This window comes from Papilio machaon, chromosome 21 (assembly GCF_912999745.1).
Source record: "Papilio machaon chromosome 21, ilPapMach1.1, whole genome shotgun sequence".
NCBI lineage: Eukaryota > Metazoa > Arthropoda > Insecta > Lepidoptera > Papilionidae > Papilio > Papilio machaon.
In genome coordinates, this window is record NC_060006.1 from 1,957,201 (window position 1) to 1,981,441 (window position 24,241).

Here is a 24,241-nt window from a genome sequence, read left to right on the forward strand (position 1 = left end):
AAATCATAGATAAGGTGACTTACTCTTTGCGATAAAACTGTAGCTTGTGAATCTTTCGGCTAGCAATCTAGCAACATTAACTATTTTCTCGTCCTATCATTGTCTATGGTGTATTATGGCTGTCTAGTCGATCGTCAAGTAAAAGACCGTGTATTTTCTTAAGTAAATAATTTTTAATTAACTCTATTTTCTAATGTAACGGAATTGTTTATAATACCTCAAGAATCAAGTATGGCATCAAGGGGCTGAGGATTGCTTAAAATTTGGAGCAGTTCTCTATTTTGGTAAGCTTATTATTGTTGTTTGTAGCTTCCGTAATTATAATCTACTTTCTTTTATAATTACTTCAAAATGTATCTATTCTTGTTTTCTAATATCTTTAAAGCATATATAACACAATTAATTGGTACATACGATTTCAAAATTAAAAGTATTTCATATTGTAAGTACAACTGGGATACCCTTTCACTTCAGTTTGTACAGATATTTTCGTGCTCTACTTATTTTGAAGGTGTTTTTTTATCCATTGTTCTGACCAGAAGTGGTAGCTGTGCCTCCGTACACCTATTCACCGTTTATTTGATTTTAAATATCTTACAGTGATTTTTTTTTTATATTGTGAATGTGATAGGCCTACGATAAGTATAAATGTATCGTAATACAAACTAGTAAAATAATACCTACTTAAGTTTAGGTAATTTTATAATAAACTTAAAACGTATTCTATCTGAGATAAATTCATAATTCATATTTTATATAAAAATCATTAATTATAATTCTATAAGCTATAAATTTTCTAGAAAATTGGATCTATTTAATATTGCCTTATGAAGAAAATGGTAACTAGAAAAACAGAAAAATACCAATCACTTGTGTTAAAATGTCATTTACATGTATGTACAAAAATCTTTACAAGAAACAGTAGTACTAAGTAGATATATTTTCTATATATAAATATCATATATTTTGTATGTAATCTCTATTATAGTTGGCAATAATCACAGCATAGGAAACTTTTAAAAAGACAAGAAACAATAAATAAAACTGGTTATGTTATTATTAAATATAATTTGCCCAAATAAATATTTTTCCATTGATATCATTTGACCCCTTGACCTTTTTATCTTACAATATTAAGAAAGAGATATTGTTTTGTTCTTTATTCATTGACACATTTTTATTTGATTATTTACAAACACTAGTGGTCATCCATTGTTCAAAATACAACATCATAATCAAGGAATAATTATTTTGACAAAAAATTTGCACTTCACACTTATTTTAATTGCATCAAAGGATGATTTCAATAGCTAGGTGTGATAACTTCATTGGATAGGTATTTTGGAGTTGAATAAAAGTTACTATGGTACAAGATTCCAAATATAATTCAATTATTAGATAAACTAAAAATGGCTAAAACAATGTTTTTCCAAATACAGTCTATTATGAGCATTAAAACCATAGTTATTAACTGTCTACCCTTATTAAAGGCAGGATTCTTTTGTAACTAGAATACAATGATAAGATATTTCAAATGCAAACATTTAATTCATATATCTGTGTCTGCAATGACCTCATTTAAAAATACGACTAGACCTAGAAATCTCTCATGTCCTGGAGTACCACAAGTACCAAATGATAGATGTAATTTGCCTACAGTATGTCGTCTGATTATAATATTACTAGCTTTTACCCGCGACTCCGTCCGCGCGGAATAAAAAATAGAAAACGGGGTAAAAATTATCCTATGTCCGTTTCCTGGTTCTAAGCTACTTGCCCACCAATTTTCAGTCAAATCGATTCAGCCATTCTTGAGTTATAAATAGTGTAACTAACACGACTTTCTTTTATATATAGATATAAAAATTCGGAGTGACCTTTAGATAATAAAATTTTGACGTCAAATTTTCAGAATCTTTATATTATTTTACACTTAAAAAGATGACATGACGAGAAAAAAAAATTAAAAAAAAAATTGATTTTCGGCAATTTTGGAATTTTTCAAAAATTCTGAGCGACCTTTTAAGATTTTTTTTTTAACCTGTCCTTTGGTGGAGGTTCTTAAAACATAGTAAACTCACATATTTTCACACGAGAATCGAAAAAAACAAAAATTTTATTTTTTTGGGCCACCCTAATATATATATAGATTAAATATCTATGAATTATATTGGTTAAAAAAATATCTCCGAATTAACTTAGATTTGGAACTTCTCACCAGAATAAGTTTTATTAAGCTCCAAAATACTTATAGAATGATCACACATAGCTATTGAAGGGTTAGACCAGGATTATGTATCATTCTTTCTCTTTCATCTTTTGTGCAATTTCCTTATAAACTACAGTAGAATCTCAATAACTCAGATGTCAAGGGAAATGCCAAAAAAAAATTTCTCTTATTGAGTCTTCAACTGAAAAAGAAATTCAGGATATGAAATATTTGATGGGGAATTCCTAGTATAGCCATTACTTTTTACTAAATTTGACTTAGTCTGATTTTTTAAATATGATTTATTAAGTCTAAATATGTACTAAAATGACTAGGGAAATAACATTTTGTTTGAGTTACAAAGTCTAAATAATTCGAGATATACGGGGTAATTGAGGGTTCAGCGAAAACGCATTTTTTTAACTTACTGAGCATTTCAACTTACAAGGTTTTACTTATAGATATTCCACTGTATTTGTATTGTGTGGGTTGAAATAATATTGTGTTAGGGGTTCAGCATTACGAAACTTTAATAACCAAGGCCCTTAGCAATATGTTATTATCCTTATCTTTGATTTATATTATTTTGTTTTATAAGAGAAGGGGGCAAACAAGTAGCGGGAACAGCGATTTATATTTTGATGTTAGACCATAATGGAACAATCATTTCATCATCAACATAAATAAATATGATCATTGAATTTTTTAAGTTACTTAAATATGATTTTTTTGTCTACATTGAAATTTCCTTATTGTTATCTGTAATTGTATTTTAAATATGTAAAAAACATCGCTGTCATTGAGAAAAATTTGAAACTTAATCAAAAAAAGTTGTGGAAGGACTGATCTATTACGTACTGTATTATTTTTAATCGTTATTAACATTCATAGGTCACGCAATCACATGGTTGAAACCTTATAATATATGACATTTGATCTTTGTTAAAGCCTACTCGTTGCTGGGATGTTTCAAGTGGTTTATGTGCACTTTAAGTTACCCTCGGTGCATAATTGCCGTATACTTAAGTACGCACTTAAGATCTGCTTGAGACATCTCACTTGTTTAATAATATCTTGCTTTTAAGTTAAAAAAAATATCTCTGTGGGTGTTGAGACTCTCAGTTGACTTTAGTAGTTTAGTTTAGTAAGGGATTACGATTTCTCGTGTTCTTACACCTATCATATACTTACGTTTGTATATTTACTTTAATAATATATAAATACTTTATCTCGACTGGGATTCGAATCCAAAACTTTGGCGCATTAGAGTTGGCTGGCAGTGGAAAATCATGATGAAGAATCGAGAGAGATGTTGTAAGTTTTTAATCTCCGCCTAAACTCTATCTAAAACAGAGGGGTCTCTGGTTTACGCGTGTTACTACTTATTTATCTTTGTACTGTGTAAAGTACGAATAAAAGCATGCTCTGTTTTCCCAATAATTGACCACCTTATCAGTGTTACATGTTTGGAGTTAATTTCTTGGTATTGTACTGATGTGTGTAGTTATCTATAAAATCCGTAGCCGTTTCTCACACGCAACTACAAATATTATGGTCAGATATTCGTCTTCCGAAGCGTCCGTTTGTTATGAGATGGATTGTGTTGATCGAACACTACGCGTTTTGTTCAACCATTACAGAATATTTGACGAAAATATTTTCATGTTAAGATCGTGATTTGTAGACGGTTCTTATCATTTTGATCCAATTTTGCTTATCCAAGGTGATTTTAATTAATTTATACCAAATTTAAGAGATTTAAGCATCGCATTGGCAATCGGAAGACCTGCGATAGATCAATTTTTCTTTAATATTCCATTATCCAAATAATCTTTGGATCGATTGGTATATATTGGTGAATTGGTACAAAAATGCAAGAGAGTGTCGAAGCAATTTCAGGAAAATCTTTACCCTTCTGGGTAAAGTGGCTTTAATTAGGGATTCATCAATTTTATTTTATTACAGAGTGCTCCTGGTGTGAGCAGCCCTCCCCGCCCGCTTCCCCCACGCCGCCCCAGTGACGTAACAACATGGCGCAGGTCGGAGCCAACATGGAGTACCAGGAGTACAAGTGGGCCTACTCAATTATGGACTCTTCAAAGTAATTTTTTTTTTAATGAAAAATACGCAAAAGATCAGTTTAATCCGTGCGGACGGAGTCGCGGGAAAAAGCTAGTATTTGTATAAATAAAGCAATTGTTACAAATGGTCGACATTGCAAGTGTCGAAGTCGAATTTTAATGTTGCGTTGATATTTTTTTTCATGCGTAATTAGCGTCGGTAGCTCAGAGGTAAAGCTCTTGGCTTGCAATCTACAGGTCCTGGGTTCGAATCCCGCCATATACCAATGAGTTTTTCGAGTTCCGATTTACATATGTAAATTTATCCGACGTTCTTATGATGAAGGAAAACATCGTGATGCAACCACTGGGCAAGTGTGGTTGATTATGGTCTAGTCATCCTAACTTAGGGTAGGCTCTGAACCCCTCAGTGGGGACGTATAGTGAGCTGATGATGACATTTTTTTTAATTCAATGTTCCAAGCCAACGGAATTCTAAATCTCATTTTAAAAATCTGAACTTCCATACACTATGTTGTATTTAAAAAATGTGGGACGTTAGTTTCAATGATGTAAGCCTAGGGTTTTGTTTTAACACAACAATACATAACAATTACAAGTATTTTAACCTAAATTATTCTGATATGAGTCTATACTAGTGAAATTGTGTAAAACACTGCGTTTTATAACGCACGCAGATACGTTAAGTGCTTAAGTTTAAGTGTAGATTTAGTATAAGAAATCAATACTGAGGAACCGTGTAAGCGATCATTAAACCACTTTGAGTTCACCGTTAAGATATCTATGAAGGCTTGTTATTATTTTTCGAAGATATATTTAGCTTTCTCAATTCAAATAAGATCAGCGTACAGCCTAAACGTGGACCTGACTGAATATTAAACAGCGAATACAGTTGGAGAAACACTTTCACACAAACGAAACTTGGTGCAGTTGTTGCATGCGAATTGAGTTATAAACAAACTAACTTTGAAATGAGAAGCATTATTTATGAATCTTACTTACATTATAAATGCGAATCTTTATATCAGTGATTGTCAAACTTATTTCTATCACCGCCCCCTTTGAAAATCAATCATATTTCAGACCTCCTTAATTTTTATTCAGCCCTAAAACTTAAAAACCATAATTTCATTACTTTAATTAATTTCAATGCCCCCCATTTTTTGGGCCCCTTATCGCCCCCTCCTAGGTTTCAAACGCCCCCTTGGGGGCGTTATCGCCCACTTTGGGAACTACTGGTTTAGATGGTTGGGGTTTGGAAGGTATATCCGGAATTACTGCATGGATCACGATGAAATTTGGTATAGATGTAGATCAGTCTGGAAGAACACATAGGCTACTAATTAGGTTTTTTTTTAATTAAAATTCAAAGCAAGCAAACGATTAAATATTGTATCATATTTACGTCTTTATCAAACAAATTGGTCGGGTATCAAAGTACAAAGGGACAAAGTAGCGTCCTACGTCCCACGATATTTCCTCTCAGAGGCTCGATGATCTTGTAATCTCTGTTTATTATGTTACTTTCTTTTGATTGATGCTTCAGTCTGTATTGTAAGTGTTCTCACACATCAAACAGAATGTTTATTAAATAGTCTTGTCTATGGTCACGCTTTGTTCACGTTCATCTCTATTGTAAAGTGAGGTTTGACATATACTTCCCTTTTTTGTTTCTAAAGAACTGTTATCTCGTCTGTTGGTATACAAATGATTGCTGTTGCAAGTTAACTTTATTAAAGGGTCGTATGGTGCAGGTATTGTTTTTTCTAGAATCTTAGCTTAACGCCTATGAACATAATCACTAGCGAAGGCAATTTGTAAAAATTGCAACGAAAAATCTCAGAAATCCAGTTGAATTGAACCGACCCGCAAAGTTTCAAACAATGCCATTCCTGAACTTAAAGAAGTATGAAAGAAAATTCGAAATAGGGACTTCAAAATTCTATGTGTCTTGTTGAATCGATATTTGCATTTGAAACGAGCAAAGCATCGTCAGTCAATTGTCAGTACAAAGTGGCTTACACCGGCAGTTAGACAACGCTCCTAATTGGAGAGGGCTGCATGTGCCATTACGTTTCATTAGACCTTACAATCTACCGCCCGAGTGGCCTATGCTACTTTAATTAGGCCAGGGATGAGATACGTTTTCGTATCGATGTATATATGTAGAGGCAATTCTTGTAATTTTGTAGTACATAGTGAGATAAATATGCTTATGTGAAAAAGTACCCAAAAATTTGGTTAGGCTTTTAGACGACAGTAATCATTTTTATTAGTTTCCACTTGTAAGGAAACTTATGTAAATAGTGGTCATTGTTGGAACTTACTTAGAGTAAACAATTCTTAACATACCAGCGATCTCCCGCGTCTTCGTTTGCATAGAATTAGAAAAAAGTAACCTAAAATATGCCCGCGGACGTCGGCTACCTTCCCGTCCAAGTCAAAATTGGTCCAGCCGTTCCGGAGATCAACCGGAACATACACGACTTCGCGGACAGACAGACAAAATTACTAGATTTTTATTACGATTATACACAGGATGTGTGCAGGTATTAACGTCGAAAACTTGCCTCATAAAATATTTCGTGGGAAATTATTAAAAAAATATAAACCTCGATTTCCTAAAATTGTATCTGTGAAAATTATTGCAATTACGAAATAGCCGATAATTTGCGTGAGTGTTTACGGCGAAACCTATGGATAAGATTCATAATATTTACGACGAACCCTACGGATAAGATTCATAGTATTTGCGTTAATCTTTTTGGTGGCTAAAGGTCAGCTGCGCAATGCGCCTCCCCCCGCATCCGTCCCGCCACACCTGAAATTATGTGCAAGATGTTTGATTCTCCTATAGTATCTTGACATTTCTTTCAATTAATCAAGATTATTAGAAGCGTAACGACACGTTTTAACTATATATAATTTGTGTAGGGTGTCAGCATGCCTGATCTCAATGCTACTGATAGTGTACGGCAGCTTCCGGTCCTTGAATATGGAGAGGGAGGCTCGCGAGCGGGCGGAGAGGGAGCGAGAGGCCACGTTGCTCGGCGGCAAGCCTGCGCCTTCTTGTTCACACAACAGCAGTAAGTATACTCCTGGTTTAAAAACTTTTCTTCATAACTTTTGTATTGATTTGTTTGTACTTAATGCCACTCACTAGTCATCGGAAACTTAACTAATACAGTATAACCCGTTTAATACGATCACGCTTAATACGATTTCACGCATAATACGCCTCTTTACGCCAGTCCCTGCAACTTGAGACATATTTTCATACATTTCTTAACGCTTAATACGATTCGTCATCCCGTTTAATACGCCCTCGCTCAGGCCATACGCCCGCACTCGAGGCCAGCTGAGAGCGCTCTAACGGGGAGGATGAGCCGTCGTGTTGGAGGAAGAAGAACCTCATATACTGCAGGGTTTTCCTGGATATTCTTTCATTGATGACAATGTAGCACCGTACGAAATTAAATCAATTGAAGATCTTATAGAGAATGTGAATAACACACAAAACGAGGCCTATATAAGTGATAATGATGAAGACGAAGATGAGTCAACTCCGGTTTTGTCAAACGCTGCTATCAGCTGTTAATGATTTAAGACGCTATGTTGCTTCTTTGGATCAAAGTAAAGACGCACTGCAAAAGTTGAATTATGTTGAAAATCTTTTATGCTAATGCATCAAAATCTTTCTGTCAAACCAAAATAAGTGATTATTTTAAATACAATATGTATTGTAATATGTAATGTATTCAATGTAGATAATTTAAATAATAAGAACAAAATGCATAATAATATGTAGTAAGTTTTTCGCTATCCCGCATAATACGCTTTCTCGCTTAAGACGCGTTTTTGGTGGGGTCCCTCAGAAATCGTCTTAAGCGGGTTTTACTGTATTTATGACCTGTAGATCTAGGTTAACATATGTGAAGCAGTGACCGGTTAACTCGCCGCTCAGCTCCACTTGTATATAGAGTTTTGATTTGCGTTTAGAGCTGCGAACTGTAAGTCACCAGGCAGCTCACGGCTCGCGTCGCGCGCTGCCAAATTCGTTGTTGAGTTGCAACTCAACAGTTTAAGTCTTATGTGAGCTGAACTTTAAAACAGTTCAGTACTCAAGTGATACTATTTACTAATACGAGAGCTACTGTACTATACGATTTAGAATTTTAATAGTTTGTATTACTGGTTTCGTTCCAGACGTGCAGACATTGAACACGATGCAGGCGCTGTGCTTCCCGCTCGGCTCCTCTGTGGCCCTGCTCATCATGTTTTTCTTCTTTGACTCCATGCAGACCCTCGTCGCCATTTGCACTGCCAGTATGTCATTCATATTATCTACAATATGAATAAAAGCACCGAAAAATTCCATTTTTGTAGTTCAAGGTGGCAAAGGGCTACCAGATTTCGCTAAAATTACGAAGTGAACGCTTCCCAAGAACATCTGGGTATATTTTGGGCGACCGTTCAGAGTACTGGACAGAAAGGGGCGTCACAAGTCTTCGTATTCCACAGTCTCACGATACCCGATGCCTGCCCCTCTAGAACTAGTAAAAAATAGGGACCTTCAAAATCTCCTAGGGCACTGGTAAAGTTAAAATGGCTGAATGAAATCACTTGAAAAATTAAACGTGTTACAGTAATAGCGTGCGCTGCGCTAGCTTTCCTGCTGACGCCGCTGTGTCAGTACGTGGCGGGGAGTGCTGGGGGTGCGGGGGGCGGGGCGCGCGCCTGCGGCAGGTACTCCGCCCCCGAGCTCGCGGCAGCACTACTCGCAGCCGCCATCGTCGCTGTGTGGGTCCTCACAGGACACTGGCTGCTTATGGATGGTCAGTACACTTCGATGAAGTAGTATGACAGCTATTTATTAAAAAAAAAATTAAAGAAAAATATTTTTTTTGGCCCTCATTTTTGTAATGGCCAGAAATGAAAAAAATTAATCTAAATTGAATATTACTGCACAAATTTTATTTTTGAAAAGAAAACACGATGTCGTAATTTATATTACAATTCAATGTAAGCAGATATGGCGGCTAACGTCAGAATGAATACTTTTTGGTCTGAACGTCTAAATGTCACTTTTTTATAATGAAAAAGTTAGCGCTTGACCACGATCCCACCCGATGAGGTGAAGATGTGGTCTAAAGATGGTACGCGCTAGCTTTGTAGATGCCTATTCACTCTACTCTTGAAGGCTTCATCTTCACTTCATCTGTCAGACGCACGATTTTTTGGGTTGTTTAACATTAAACATTTATTAAATTTTTAATATGTTCAGAAATGAATAAAGTGATAGAAATATAAAAAGAGTCGCCAAGATATTTGAAGATACTATAACAATATTATGGTATTTTAGCAATGGGCATGGGCCTATGCGTGACCTTCATCGCGCTGATCCGGCTGCCCTCGCTCAAGGTATCCACATTGCTGCTGACCGGCTTGCTGCTCTACGATGTCTTCTGGGTCTTCTTCTCTTCCTACATCTTCACCACCAACGTCATGGTCAAGGTCGCCACCAGGTATGACGCCAACAACTGACACCATTGACACCATTCTTAGTAAATCACGCTTAGACCGTTTTCGAGCATAAATTAAAGAATACACAGACTAAAAATCATAGACAAATAGATTAAGTATAGTTTTTTTTTTTTAATTTTTGAACCGAAGTAATGGAAAATGATGTCTCTATGTTCAGATTTAGGTGTTCAATCTATAATAATATTATTTAAAGCGAAAATTCTTTCACTGTTGTGAAGTTACACTGTTCCCGGATGATATAGGCTGTATTTATTACTAGATTTTTTAAATTCCTTGCGGACGAAGTCGCAGGCAACTGCTAGAATTAAAATCATATTTCACATACATTTTATAAAGGTATTTGTGTTTTCTTCAGGCCGGCGGAGAATCCCATGAACGTAGTAGCGCGGAGATTACAATTAGGTGGTGCGATGCGAGATGCACCCAAGCTGTCTCTGCCTGCCAAGCTCGTCTTCCCTTCAATGCATCATCAGGGACATTTCTCTATGCTAGGTAACCTAGATCATCTAATAATGCTATAGTCCTCAGTAGCTGATGATGCTGCACAAATATCCTGATCGGTTGTTGCTATAACCACCCAGAAGACAGGTGTCAAATGGAAGTAATTCGACTTTCTGTCCCCAAAGTAAAATTTTATTCCTCTTTCCCTTTGTACTATTTTCTTATGAAGAATTGGAAAGGGATGTTTATTAGGCAAAGGAGAGACATATATGAAGGAGAAATATCCTATTATTCTATATAAAAAAAAAGTAATAAAATGTGTGTAAACCATTGAGAGGTGATTTTTTAAATCCAAGTATGAATAAAATAGGTCTGGGTGATATCGTGATGCCGGGTCTGCTGCTGTGCTTCGTACTACGTTACGACGCCTACAAGAAGGCCACTCTCGTCTGTCAGATGGGGCAGGTGCCTGGACCTAGGTCTATGGTATGTCAAACTAATACCTTTTTACATAATTTACAAACTCGTATGCTGAAAGAACACATTACGATTTACTAAGAACTAGCAGAAAGCTCTGTGATGTACCGTTGTCAATATAGTGCTGTTGTCAATGTTGTACAGATGTCAATTTTGCACAGTTGTCAATATAGTGATATTGCTTAGATGTCAATATAATTAAATAAAAAATGTGAGAAACATCATGTGTGTACAAGTAATATGCATAAAAGATATATTATTAAAATAAAAGATGTATATATATGTATACCTTAGTATAGCGTGGCAACCCGTCGCCACGGCAAGCGTCGCCACGCCAACAATTCGGTTTACAAGTGATCCTATAGATGTTTCACATCAAAATACACGCTATTAAGTAGCGTGGTACGAGAGTGAGAGTTTTCTTTATTAACCACAGACAACATATAACATAAGAGACAGATACGGATAACATATTAGTGATGATATTCGATTTTAATTTGCATACACTAAATCAACAATTAAAGTGCAGTTGACAGTATTGCACAGATGTCAACATAGTGCCGTTGTGTATACAGGGCTCCCGTCTGACATACTTCCATTGCTCGTTGCTGGGCTACTTCCTGGGTCTGCTGACGGCGACGGTGTCCGCGGAGGTGTTCAAAGCTGCTCAGCCCGCGTTACTCTACCTGGTGCCCTTCACGCTGCTGCCACTCCTCACCATGGCATACGTCAAGGTAAAACAAAATTATGATTCGTACATTGCGCAATTTGATTTTGTACTATCGAGTGGTGTGACATATTATTTATCTTTTGACACACTTTGTCTTTGACAGTTTAGAAATGCAATTTTATAGTCTGTGTGTGTAGAAACACAAAAATCCACGTAATTATGTATAGTCTGACCAAGAATATATAATCTTCGCTATATTGCGGAAATATACGGCACTACTGTTTTTTACGCTCATCAGTAAACGTTGGTTTCTGAGACCAGAATCTCTATTTAAGTCATATTGTTATCTCTGTTTTGTCAAAGATAATGATAGGGATGACGATATGTTTTAATTGGAGATTTTGGTCTCAGAAACCAACAGCTACTTATGTACAAAGAAGGCAATGAATTTCTCCTATGTTAGGTTTTTTATATTCATAGTTGGTCTATACACTGCAATATTGATATTCTGTTCTATTGCTTAAAGATATAATCTATATTCAGGGTGATCTCAGAAGAATGTGGAGTGAGCCGTTCATCGCACCTAATGGTAAATCCGGAGCTGACTTTGATGTGTGAGGAAACCCAGAGGAACAATGTTATATTCCCAGTAGTTGGCAAATAAACCAACGTCCGAACGTCAGCTTACAAGATATAAGTATGCTACATTTATAGTCTACATTATATTACTATGACAGTGTTGCCAGTTTATTTGTTTTATGGTTAGATGTTTTGATGGCAATAGACAAGTTAATGTCAGTTGTACAGCTCTGTTATGAAAATGAAAAATAATGGTAACTTTAAAAGGGAAATTTTCGACCTTGTTTATTTTAGTGTGATAATTTTATGCGTTAAAATGTAAAAAACTGTTTTTGGTTTAAAAAAAATGACTGAAGATTACTGAATTAAATTTTCAAATCACATTTTTTTTTTTAATATATTAAGGCATTGGATATCGGCCAAATGACATTATGATGTACAGTGTTGCAATATAAATGGCGATTGCTCTCAAGCCAGGTTTTTCATATTCTCGGTGAGCTTTTCAGATAATGTTTTAGTAGTAATTTATGAATAATTAAAAATCAAATTAGAACAAAAACATAGACAAGTCTTTGGATTCTCTACTAGGTTACTGTGACAGCACCTGTCAGACGTCAGTGTTACCATTTTCTGGCATAGTAATTTTCTTTTACACTATGAATTGTTACATATATATAAATTTAAAAATGATTTAAACGTTTGCGTATCTTTTTTTGTATTCATAAATAGGACGTTGTTTGTATGAAAGTTAATATGTAATATGTATTTTTAAATATCACAATTGGCTTATAAAATGTTTGTTATTCATTAAGTTTAAATGTATATGGCTTAGAATATAATATCTAAGGTAAATAATGTAAAATTAATGTTTTTAGATGTCAAAAATAATTGATATATTTTCATCCTTTCCGTTGTGATGATAAAAATGAACAAAGTTACAATATCAATGAGATATGTAGGCTTTTTAAATTTTATTTCACACTTAATTAACAGTCGAACCTTGATAAGCGAGAACTGCTGTGAGAAATCTCTTTAAGCGAGAGTCATTGTCCGGTTCCAGATGACATCCATAAGCCGTTAGGGGCCGTTCATAAAATACGTTCGCATACAAGGGGGAGGGGAGGGGTCTTGCTGAGTGACAAGATGTGACAAGGGGGGGGACGGGGGGTCTATGGCAACGTGACGTTCGCCGTTCATTATTTTTCGACATGAGCGCTAGCTCTGTCGCGCGGCTCTTGCAGCGTTGCGATATTTAAATTTTATTATCTAATATATAAAATTCTTGTGTCACAGTTTTCGTTCCCGTACTCCTCCGAAACGGCTTCACCGATTCTAATGAAATTTTGTGAGCATATTCAGTAGGTCTGAGAATCGGCCAACATCTATTTTTCATACCCCCCCCCCCCCCCATTTTTTAACTGCGCGCGGACGGAGTCGCGGGCGACAGCTAGTAATAACTAAATAAATATTCTTAATTCTCAAAATTTATGTACTATCATTTGAAATTTATCATACTAAGGAGGGGGGGTTAGTTTTTGTGACGGAATATTTCTAGGGGGGTCACAGAAAGTGTGACACAGCGTGACAATAGGGGGGAGGGGGTCAAAAAAAGCTGATTTTAGCGTGACGTATTTTATGAACGGCCCCTTAGAAGAAAATCTATGTAAGCGGGAAAAATATAGTAGTCTTTTGGACTCTCACTTATCCAACGTCTATATTTTAAAAATTATTTGTTTATTCGAATAGAAAACTTCTTTGTGTATTTCGAATTTTTTTCTCATAAAAATTTGGTAAAACACCAATTTTTTAGTTGAAAATTTCGTAATATATTTAACAGTCGTATTTTAAACATTGATTGTACTTGCGTTTTATTATTGTTTATAAATTATAACAGCAAAAGAGTTATTTAACTTGATTTAAGTCTATTGTAATTGTCACCCAACCCGCTCACACCAACTTTTCAACCAACCCTTACTTGGCCAACGTGGATGGCCTAGTCACCCCTAACTTAGGGTTCTGAGACCCTCAATGGGGACGTATATTGAGCTGATGATGATGAAGTCTTGTAGATTTGTCACATTAAATAAACTATTAGGAACTTTCTTAGCGACCATTGAATTACAACAGTAGCAGTATTCATTAATTCAACTTTCGTACTACAAATTCTCAGTATGTATTAAATAATGTTAATTTTAACATAAAGTTATGAGAACATAAGATGTTTAGGTTAAGAAATGCGCTTTTTTTAATTTTGTTGTAAGAAGAAAACATAAACAAATTTTTTACGTTGTAGTTTTAACCCAGTGCACTTTTTTTTAACCTATACCCTTTTTAAGCTACTGCCTTGTTTAATAGAATACTTATTAATGTTGCTTCTCTTTTATAATGTGGGTTTACACTGTAGTGAAACTTGTATTGATACAATATTGTTGTCTCTGATTTATCAAAGAGGTTAAAAGGGATGGCAATATGTATTATAAATAAAACCTTTAATAAGGTGTGAATTTAGTATGCCTTAGTTTCAATTGGTTTTCTCCATTGGAGCAATCTTCCTACCGATTACCCGATTCTATTCATTTATTTTTTCCCATTGGACCGATCGATCGGTAGGCCAACAGTCCAACGGGAAACATCAGTAATTAAAACTAAGCCTTTATTTTTGTCGAGATCTTAATATATTTTTTTATCATTATTGGTGAATTTTTATAATTATTAAAAAGTACAATTTCAAAACTTTTAGTTTCGCTGTGAGATTTAATGAGAATTGATATTAAAATTTTATGCTTAAAATTGTGTCCTAGAAATCTTAATTTTTTTGAGATTTTATGAAAAAAAAAAAAACTAATTCTTGAATTGCCTCCGACTAACAGTTTGGTTGTAAATTCTTCATACTATCTAAAAAAATTCGAAGTTCAATATGTTTTTTTTTTTCTAAAATGTACAATACTCACGGTACTCTATAATATATGTACAATACTCAAAGCTAATTTTTATTTTTTTTATTTTAACAATATAATTACAGTCCTTTTTTTATATGTAAGAGAAGCAACATTATAAAATAAAGGTATCATACTGTGTTTTAAAGATTAGAACAATTATTATCTTCCAACGCTAAATAAATCCAGTGTTCAAAATATAATGAAAATTGAAAAAGACGTCAGTGCCAAATTTAAAAAAAAACTTAACAGAAATTGTAAACATATTTTTCATTATCAATTTTGCTTGAAATCTTTTCATCAAAATAATTAATGTTTTTGTTAGAATCTCAAGATTTTCTCAATTTCAATATGCATAAAGTCACTTTAAATACATTTGAAATATGATAGCTTATTATTAAAACATACGTAATGAACCTATTTTGCTGATGTGCAGTAAAATTTAAAAAAAGTCTCTTCCCACTCAGGATAGAAAATCGTACAGCAAAAAAGAATTATAATTTATCTGACATTTGTGTGTAACTGACAAATTTTCGATTTAATTGCATTGTGAGCATCAAAGAACAATGGCAGAAAAATAGTTGAAAAAAAATTTAGCGTCTAGAAATATCATATAGATACAATTAATTTACATATTTTTTTAATAATTTACGTAAATAATTCTATTTTCGTTGAAGCCACAGAAAAATTATAATAATTTAAAGAATGTATATTGACTAATCGGATTATCACCCATTAAAGTGTTCCCACCATTTAAAGAATGCCGTATTTTCGGAATTATATTTAGCAAAGTGTACGAATTAGAAATTATTATTATGTATGATATTCCAATACTTACTTTAAAATAGATACTTATTATTTGTAGTAGGTGTATACTTAGTGAAAAAAGATAGTTCTTTGGGCTTCAGGCATTTTTAAATGAATGTAAACCGCACTATGTTGTAACTATTCGCTTTTATGGTTATGGCAACATTTAAAATGTCACGCACGTCATAAATACTTCGCCTTGTGTCGGTTGAGTTCGTGTGGCGCTCGTAGCAAAGAGTACCAACATGCCGCGTGGCAGCTAGTGGTACTCTTATATTTTTCGAAATCAGCCACATAACTACTCATAACCACCATCTGCCTGATTTATAACGATACAGTTCTGATTTAATATACAAAATAAAATCACGTACTAGATATCTACTTAAATAACAACCTTCATTGCGAATTTTCTCAAGCTGTCATTGTGACGTAACCTTGAAAAACGAAAAATTAAAATCAAAATATCTATTTTTTGCGGCTTCCTAGGGCCGAAATTCTTTCAGATATTTGCTCCGTAACTAATTCTTATCGTTTTAAGATATTTTTCATGTTTAGACGCTATCATTTAGCCTCAACTATTTTGATGTATGGGCGGCTGCCATTGTTCTTTTACCAGTGGGTAGGAAATAAACGTCTTGGACTGTACGTAAAAAAATACTCCTTACATTTTCTTTAACAAATGCCTTATAGTAATTTTGCGCTGTAATATGTTTGTGCGTAATCAAATAGGCATCTGGTCTATTTACCACAATTTACACATTTTTCCAATTGCCACATTAAATCATAGGCAAAGCTGAATTGACCTATCTATAATTTTGAATCATTGCAACAACTCACTCTTATTTATCTCGAATTTTTTTAACTTTATAGGTATTTTGCTATTCTCTTTTTTTACTTTACGAACAACATTTTTTTAACATTCTTTTATGAACTATGTTATCACTGCCTTCGACTGATATTTTCAATGAATTTGTTTCTATTTGTTGGAAAAAAGTATTATAATAGATTATAGACAAAACTGTTGTTAACATTGACAACTGTATTTGTTGTTTTTAAATGTAAATTATTTGATTGAATTTAATGAAGTTAGAGTTTAAGTAAATAAAAAATAATGTATTTGATATGTGTGATTTTTGAGGTTAACACTAACATTTTTTTTTATATTAATTTTCGATTTTTTTTTACAATCTACTTATATATTAATTATTAAGTTAACTGTATAAATACTATCACATTGAACAGTATTTCCTTGTAGAAAAGTGATATTAATTGAGGCTTGTATACATAAATGTATTAGCAAAGTTTTGCTTGTCCGTTTGTGTATATAACATTTGATATTTGAAAAATATTGTGGATCTCCTTGTAGTATCTCTCTAAATGAACTGTAAAATCAAAATTAGGAACCTTAATAATGATTAATTTGAATGACTTTATTTTACGGATAACTTATATAGAGATTGTAAACTGTTTTCCACTATTGTAAATATATAATGAAAGTAAAATTCAATGTTATATGATTCATATCACTTACGTCACAACTCACAACTGTGTGTAAATATTTCCCACGCATGACATTCTAATTAACAGAAAAAATGGTAAGCATTTAATATTTTTATATGTATGTGCGGTGTACAAATATACCTAATAAAAATATTAAATGATTCATAGACTATTTAATTTATTAAAAGAACCTAAATCATACCTTGGATACAGAACTCTATGGCTTGTTGCCGTAGTAAGAGTTGGGATTTGAGAAATGTAAATTTAAATGCCAGAATTAGATTTTGACTTCTTTGAGTGAATCTCAAGTATTCATATAGTCAATATATAGTGTTATGAGGAAACCAGCAAGCAATGAATGGCACATTTCAAATGTTATACTTCATAAAGTTAGTAGGTACCCAGCTTAACAGATATGCACATTTTAACAACAGTTAAAAGTATACATTTGAAGTCAATAATTGACATAAAATTGATTATTAACCACATTATATTGGAGATTAAACTTGAATAAATAAACATAAAAAAACTAGTTTTAGAATGAACCTGATTGTGATCAATAAAATTCTTTCTATTTCTGGTAGAAGTAAATAAATGAACTAGGCTTCAAAATAAAAATAAACATTTTTTCATGTTATACTTTTATTTACTTGCTTCTATAGCTTTATTTGTGTCTCTCTTCTGAATAAATCTTAATTGTTTCTTCTTCATTCTTTTTAGTTTAGCAGTATTAGTTATTACTTGTACAATCTCTGACTTCTGTTTGTTTTCTGCGGCACGTTTTATATTTTCTCGTCGCCTCTCTTTACGCTCTAGTTCCTTCTCTTTAAATTGTTCTAAAAGACTTTTAGACAATTCTTTTGTGCGTTTCAATTCCATACGTAGAGCAGTCTTTTTCTGGAAATCTAACTTCAATCCTTTTGTTTTATTTATTGTTGAAAACCTAAAAAAGAGAATTATCAACAATTTAATTAGAACGAAACAAAAAATAATAAATTCGGTATTATAACAATTACTTTTCTTTCTGAGATTTCCAAAATCGACCAGATTTAGGTTTTCCTCTTATTTCATCTTTATTTTCTTGTTTTTTGGGTTGTTTTTTAACAATCGATTTTTCACTAGATTCATTGTCCTGATTTTTCTTTATGTTCTCTATTAAAGAATTAACTTTAATGTCTGTTTCTGAAGACATTTTTGCAGTTTACACTTATGTTATAAATACAAATCAAATTTTAGATTATGCACGTGTTTCTATTTTCTTGCAAAACAACTACGCATAGACACTGGATGTTGACAGTTAACTGACACAGATTGACATTTTGCATAGACAAAGATATTTTTTTTTGTATTTAATAAATGACCGTTCAGCCACTGCACTTTCAACGGAAATAGAAAACATGTCAATGTCAGTTTAAACTGTCTAGCTATGAATGTGAATATTTAACTGTCAAATTATAGTAGCTTTTCTAAGGATAAATATGCTGTGATTTAGTGATTCAGACGTTCGTGGCAAGTTTAATAACTTTAACTAGTAAATAATTACTTTAGTTGTCTAATAAATTACTTACTGTCTATTCTAATTAGTGGAACCGATATATTTACCACACCCAGAGGTTTTGTGTTTTAAAACTCTTATCTGTAAAAGGATTCATAATTACAATATGCCGGTGAGTCAATGTATATTGCATGCTTAAGTTTTGTAACATGTTTGTCGGTTTAAAACAAATTGAATATTCCAGGCGTATCATTCGACATTAACTGATTACACGCAATCAGTTGGAAACTTGGCTCTGTTGCCTTTGCGCACTACTTACAGAGGCCCAGCGCCCACCAATCCTAAACAAGAATTGGACGTTATCGACGAAGCACTTAACTATTTTAAGGCCAATGTATTCTTTAGATTTTATGAGATTAAGGTAAATATTTTAGTAAACTAAGAATTTAAAGTACCTACAGCTTGATAAAATTGCTTTTAAATGTACTAAGTAAACGTAAATTGTATATTTCAGTCTGATGCAGACAGAGTTCTTATATACTTAACTCTGTATATTTCGGAATGTCTAAAGAAATTGCAAAAGTGCTCTAATAAGAATCAGGGTCAGCAGGAAATGTATATGCTTGCCATATCTAAATTTGACATCCCCGGAGAGCCTGGATTTCCTCTTAATTCAGTTTATGCTAAACCCACCAGTACTCAAGAAGCAGGTTAGTAATTTCATACAATCACTGTCACTGGCTGTCTTGGAAAGTTCACTTTCAAACAAAAGTCATATTAACATGGAAAATATTAAATATAGTTTGAAGAAAATGCTATTTGATTCTCTAAATTTAATTACTGAGTACATTAAATAAAACAAGTCATCATATATATATTGTTCTTTGTGAGTTGTGTAGATATTTTCACAGACAAAATTGTATCTTATACAAAAATTTTATTTATTTTTAGATTTGATGAGACAATATCTGCAGCAATTGAGGCATGAAACTGGTAACAGGGTGTGTGAGAAGGTAATTTTGTAGTGTTTTTACTTTTTTGTTTGAGACAAGCCGCCTGGTACGTTTTCAGCACAGAATAAAAAAAAAAGCTTATAATATGCGTGAATCACTAACCTTCCTGCCATAATTGGTCTATCCATTCTGGAGATTACTTTAAACAAATGCAGCCTTGCGGACAGATAAAAATTTTAAAATTGTTTTTTCACGCAAGTATGTCATATGTACGAAATATGTTTTTTTTTATAGATATTACATATGGACACTCCAGTTTTATTAATATGTAAAAATTGTTAAATTTAGCCACTGATAGTAGTTAGCTATGTGTGGTAGTGGAATCCTATACCTTGTCTACTTCTTGACCATGTCTCACAGGGTGTTTCTCCATGCAGTTCTCAGAAGTGTGGATGGCATTATATATTATAAGTAACCTACCTTACTTGATTAATTTATACTTTTTTTTCAGGTGTTTGCAACAGAAGATGGCAAACCAAGCAAGTGGTGGCTCTGTTTTGCTAAAAGGAAATTCATGGATAAATCTCTGTCAGGGCCGGGCCAGTAAACAAAATAGCTTATAATTATGTTCTCTCTTTATTATATTTTTGTTATATAATTGACATTATTTGTATCTTGCATTTCAGTATCATCAGTCATTTTAATTCAAAATTGTGTATAAGATATATCAAAAGTATGTCTTATTTAAAAAAAAAAACATTTTTAACATGTAAAATATTATCTTCAAAAAATTATTGGTTTCATTATTTTTCATATGAAAAAAATTATACCTTTAATGCTATGAAAGAGATTTACAAGAGTATTATTAAGGAACATGTAATAATGTTCATATATTTTATTGATTTTAAATGATATATATAAAACATCTCTCAATATTTCACTTACAAGCTATCAATACTTACAATATAAAAAGTTCTTTTTCTGATATAATACGAGGGCGGAAATTTCAAACATGGTGTAGTATGAGAGTGGTCACAACTAACTAGGGGCGGAGCTTGCGATGTCAAGGAAGCATAACTGATTCGAACCGGTCGATTGAAAGTTAAACTAGCACTAACCGTGGGTTTCTGAGACCACAATCATTGTATAAATATTTTCATCCCCGTGAATTTGAAAAAAAAAAGATAACATGTTTTAAATGGCGAGTTTGGTATCAGAAACCTAGGATAAGTATGTGAGATATATTTGTTATGTTAGATTTACATCTGAAGGCAGTTTACAATTTATAAAGACAAAATCGTTATAAACATTAAACACCATACTCTTTAAGAATCTGTCCGGCTATAACAAGTCTTTGTATTTCTGAAGTGCCTTCATATATTTCTGTTATTCTTGCGTCTCGGTAGTGTCTTTCTGCTGGCATATCGGACACGTAACCCATGCCTCCAAGAATCTAATAAAAAAAATGAATGCACTACAATTAGAAACAATTTTTTTTTATATTTCAAGTTGGCAAACAAGCAAGGGGCCACATGAATTCGCCGAAATGGCGAAGCGACTGCTGCCCATAGATATTCGCAATTGCAGATGCGTTGCCTACCCTCAATCGACGAAGGAGATGCACAAAAAGAGAATATTTAACCTTCCTATGCATCTCCTCCTCCATCAAATCTGCCTCCCCTTCCTTCTTTTCTGCCATCCTTTTGTGATAAGAAAAGGGGAGGGAAGGGAAAGAAGATTAGTTAGGCTTCCGGCACCACACTCATCAGACTGTACTTGGCATTACTTCCACTTCACGCCTGTCTTCTGTGTGGTCGTGATATTTCACTGGTCGAGCAGGACATTATTCAATGACACAGAAGACAGAGGACAGAATTGATGACGGTTTTCTGTATTTTAGCTTGGTATCAAGTTTCTGTACAATGGAGAATATTAGAAAATGGCAAGTATTAAAAAAAAAACTATTTGAAGGACAGGAGCTATGATTACAGTATTTTGGTTTTATAATTTAGCTTGACAAATTTGATTTTTCCATCCATCCAACATCCACAGTCTTCAATAATACAATAATATCTCAAAGGTTACTTGTATGTTATTAAATTGAATATAAAAAAAAAAACACTGTTATTACCTGAATACATTGATGTGATAGATACGTTGCAGCTTCCGATGCTGCCAACTTAGCCATGGCTGCTTCCTTTGTGAATGGTTGCTTGTTATCTTTGAGCCAAGCAGCACGCCACGTAAGCAATCTGGCGGATTCTAATTGTAACGCCATATTTGCTAGTTTAGTTTGAATAGCTTGTAACTTTGATATGGGTTTGCCGAATGCTATTCTCTTTGAGGCATATTCTACAGCTACATCTAATGATGCCTGGAGAAGATAATCTTTATTAATACTACAACTGAAATACCCATACAAAAATATACAGTTATTTTTTTTTGATGTGAAACATCTATAGGATCACTGGTAAACCGAATTGTTGGCGTGGCGACGCTTGCCGTGGCGACGGGTTGCCACGCTATACTGAGGTATACATTTAATATATATATATATTATTATTTTAATAATATTTATTATTATCATTATAATCATTATTATCATTACTATCATTATTATTATTTATTTAATTATAATGTTTAATATTTAATGCATATTACTTGCACAGACACGATGTTTCACATCTGCCAGGCGTCCCATGACGGCTCACAAGTTTTTTTCTTAGATTTAAAGGGATGATACTAGTTTTTGTACTAATTGTTTTACCAAAGAACTATTAAATAAGGCAGTTATAGCATTTAGAAATGAACATATGAGTTACTACAAACAACATATCCTTAAATTTTTCTACAATATTTACCTGAGCAATACCCAATGCTTGGGATGCAATACCAATCCTTCCAGCATCTAACGTCATCATAGCAATTTTGAAACCAAATCCTGGCTCCCCTAAAATACTATCTTTTGGCACCTCACAATCTTCAAATATAAGAGAACATGTTGAAGATCCCCTTATACCCAACTTGTCTTCCTTCTTGCCTAATTCTAAACCTTTTATTGGCTTAGGCACTATGAATGCTGAAATACCTTTATGTTTTAAACTCTTATCCGTAGTAGCAAATACTACCGATGCTGTGCTTTCATATCCATTTGTAATCCAACATTTTGTCCCGTTTAAAACCCATTTATCTCCCATATCTTTAGCCACAGTTGAAGCTGCCCCAGCATCAGATCCATTTCCCGGTTCTGAGAGTGCAAAACATCCCACACTGTCTCCTAAAGAAATAAAATGGTACCATGAAATTGACTGTATATTTTTTATATTTAATTAGTTAATGGAGTTCACACTGATAGTACATACACATAAAAAAATGTTATTTCAACTATAAAATGCCAAAGAAGTTTACATATCTTATGTGAATGTTTCAGCAGTGCTAACTCTTAATACAAAAATTGCAAACAAACCCATACAAAATGGTGTCACAAACTCCTGTTTTTGTTTATCTGTCCCCCAGTGTACAACCGGTCCAAGATATAATGAATTATTTACAGACATAATGACACCAGCTGATGCACAACCACGTGAAATTTCTTCCAATGCTATAGCATATGCTAGATAATCTAATCCAGCACCACCTAATTCTTCTGGAGTTGCTATGGCCATAAGACCGAGTTCACCCATTTTTTTAATAGCCTCCCCAGGATATTCATGGTTTCTATCATATTTAGCTGCCTGTGGCTTTAGTTCTGCTTCAGCGAAGTCACGACATGTTTTATATAACATTTGATATGTATCAGGTAATGCTGATAGAGATGCAATACATCTCGACTGCTTCGCAGAAGTTGATACTGGAATTTTTAATAATTAATTAATAGAATATAATCATCAGCTCACTGTACGTCCCAACTGAGGGGCTCAGAGCTTTTTAGACAAAAATATGAATACCAAAATGCGACAAGTTCTATCTACTAATATTTTCTGTTTAAAATCTGTAATTATTTAAAATTTACTTTTACACTAAACTTTTGTATTTTTGTTTAATTGAAAGTTCATTTGAATAAAATTAAAGACTTACGAAAAAGGTGCACAGTTTTTGAGAACATTTTATTTCAATACAAAATTTTATAAAAATAGTACTTTGAACTTTGTATTTTTATTCAGTTTTGTTTGCGGATGGTCGTAACCGTAACATATATAAGTATTTTATCTATGGTCATAAATGTCAAGTGCGGATGTTGTATAATTTTTCTTTTTTTAATTTTATGACTTGGTAACATAGACCTTTAGGTCATTTCTTATTTGTTGTAAAAATTGTTGATAAATACTTGCAGAGTATAAATAATCTTCAATTTGATCAAACTTTGCCCAACTGATTTTAATTGAATAGCCATAAATAAATTATTAGTAGCAATAAATTTATAAAGCAATTTCGGCCAGTTCGATGAAATGTAAGCAGAAGTTACAATTTATATTTCCAGTGGATCTATGAGTGAATGCCTTTGGACTTTTCATGAAAATTTCTCAAAATGCTAATTAGTTGACAGTGA

General features: G+C 33.3%; 4 protein-coding genes across 6 annotated transcripts; 2 read left to right on the forward strand and 2 right to left on the reverse strand.

The window, feature by feature from the left end:
• Positions 1-114: 114 nt before the first annotated feature.
• On the forward strand, positions 115-12,266 carry LOC106711088 (signal peptide peptidase-like 3). 3 transcript variants are annotated; one of them, XM_045683161.1, is made up of 10 exons: positions 115-284; positions 4,175-4,310; positions 7,225-7,376; positions 8,485-8,616; positions 8,937-9,125; positions 9,653-9,815; positions 10,190-10,326; positions 10,646-10,761; positions 11,328-11,486; positions 11,966-12,266. In XM_045683161.1, exons 2-10 carry the CDS (start codon positions 4,240-4,242, stop codon positions 12,038-12,040), a joined length of 1,194 nt encoding a protein of 397 aa, XP_045539117.1. In that variant the 5' UTR covers positions 115-284; positions 4,175-4,239; the 3' UTR covers positions 12,041-12,266. The 3 variants fall into 3 exon arrangements, with proteins under 3 accessions (XP_045539117.1, XP_045539119.1, XP_045539118.1); XM_045683163.1 differs by having other exon boundaries at positions 8,497-8,616; XM_045683162.1 differs by lacking the exon at positions 115-284 and having other exon boundaries at positions 4,159-4,310.
• Positions 12,267-17,878: 5,612 nt separating this feature from the next.
• LOC106711101 (coiled-coil domain-containing protein 86) lies at positions 17,879-18,539 on the reverse strand. Its single transcript, XM_014503329.2, has 2 exons — positions 18,261-18,539; positions 17,879-18,187 (listed from the first exon to the last, which is right to left on the reverse strand). Exons 1-2 carry the CDS (start codon positions 18,434-18,436, stop codon positions 17,887-17,889), a joined length of 477 nt encoding a protein of 158 aa, XP_014358815.2. The 5' UTR covers positions 18,437-18,539; the 3' UTR covers positions 17,879-17,886.
• A 124-nt stretch (positions 18,540-18,663) lies between these two features.
• On the forward strand, positions 18,664-20,386 carry LOC106711093 (actin-related protein 2/3 complex subunit 3). Its single transcript, XM_045683237.1, has 5 exons — positions 18,664-18,911; positions 18,984-19,160; positions 19,254-19,449; positions 19,691-19,752; positions 20,204-20,386. The coding sequence occupies exons 1-5, from the start codon at positions 18,906-18,908 to the stop codon at positions 20,297-20,299; spliced, it is 537 nt and encodes a 178-aa protein (XP_045539193.1). The 5' UTR covers positions 18,664-18,905; the 3' UTR covers positions 20,300-20,386.
• A 263-nt stretch (positions 20,387-20,649) lies between these two features.
• Positions 20,650-23,818, reverse strand: LOC106711086 (short-chain specific acyl-CoA dehydrogenase, mitochondrial). The gene is made up of 5 exons (XM_045683208.1): positions 23,770-23,818; positions 23,159-23,542; positions 22,554-22,969; positions 21,824-22,066; positions 20,650-21,145 (listed from the first exon to the last, which is right to left on the reverse strand). The coding sequence occupies exons 1-5, from the start codon at positions 23,795-23,797 to the stop codon at positions 21,002-21,004; spliced, it is 1,215 nt and encodes a 404-aa protein (XP_045539164.1). The 5' UTR covers positions 23,798-23,818; the 3' UTR covers positions 20,650-21,001.
• Between the last annotated feature and the right edge of the window lie 423 nt (positions 23,819-24,241).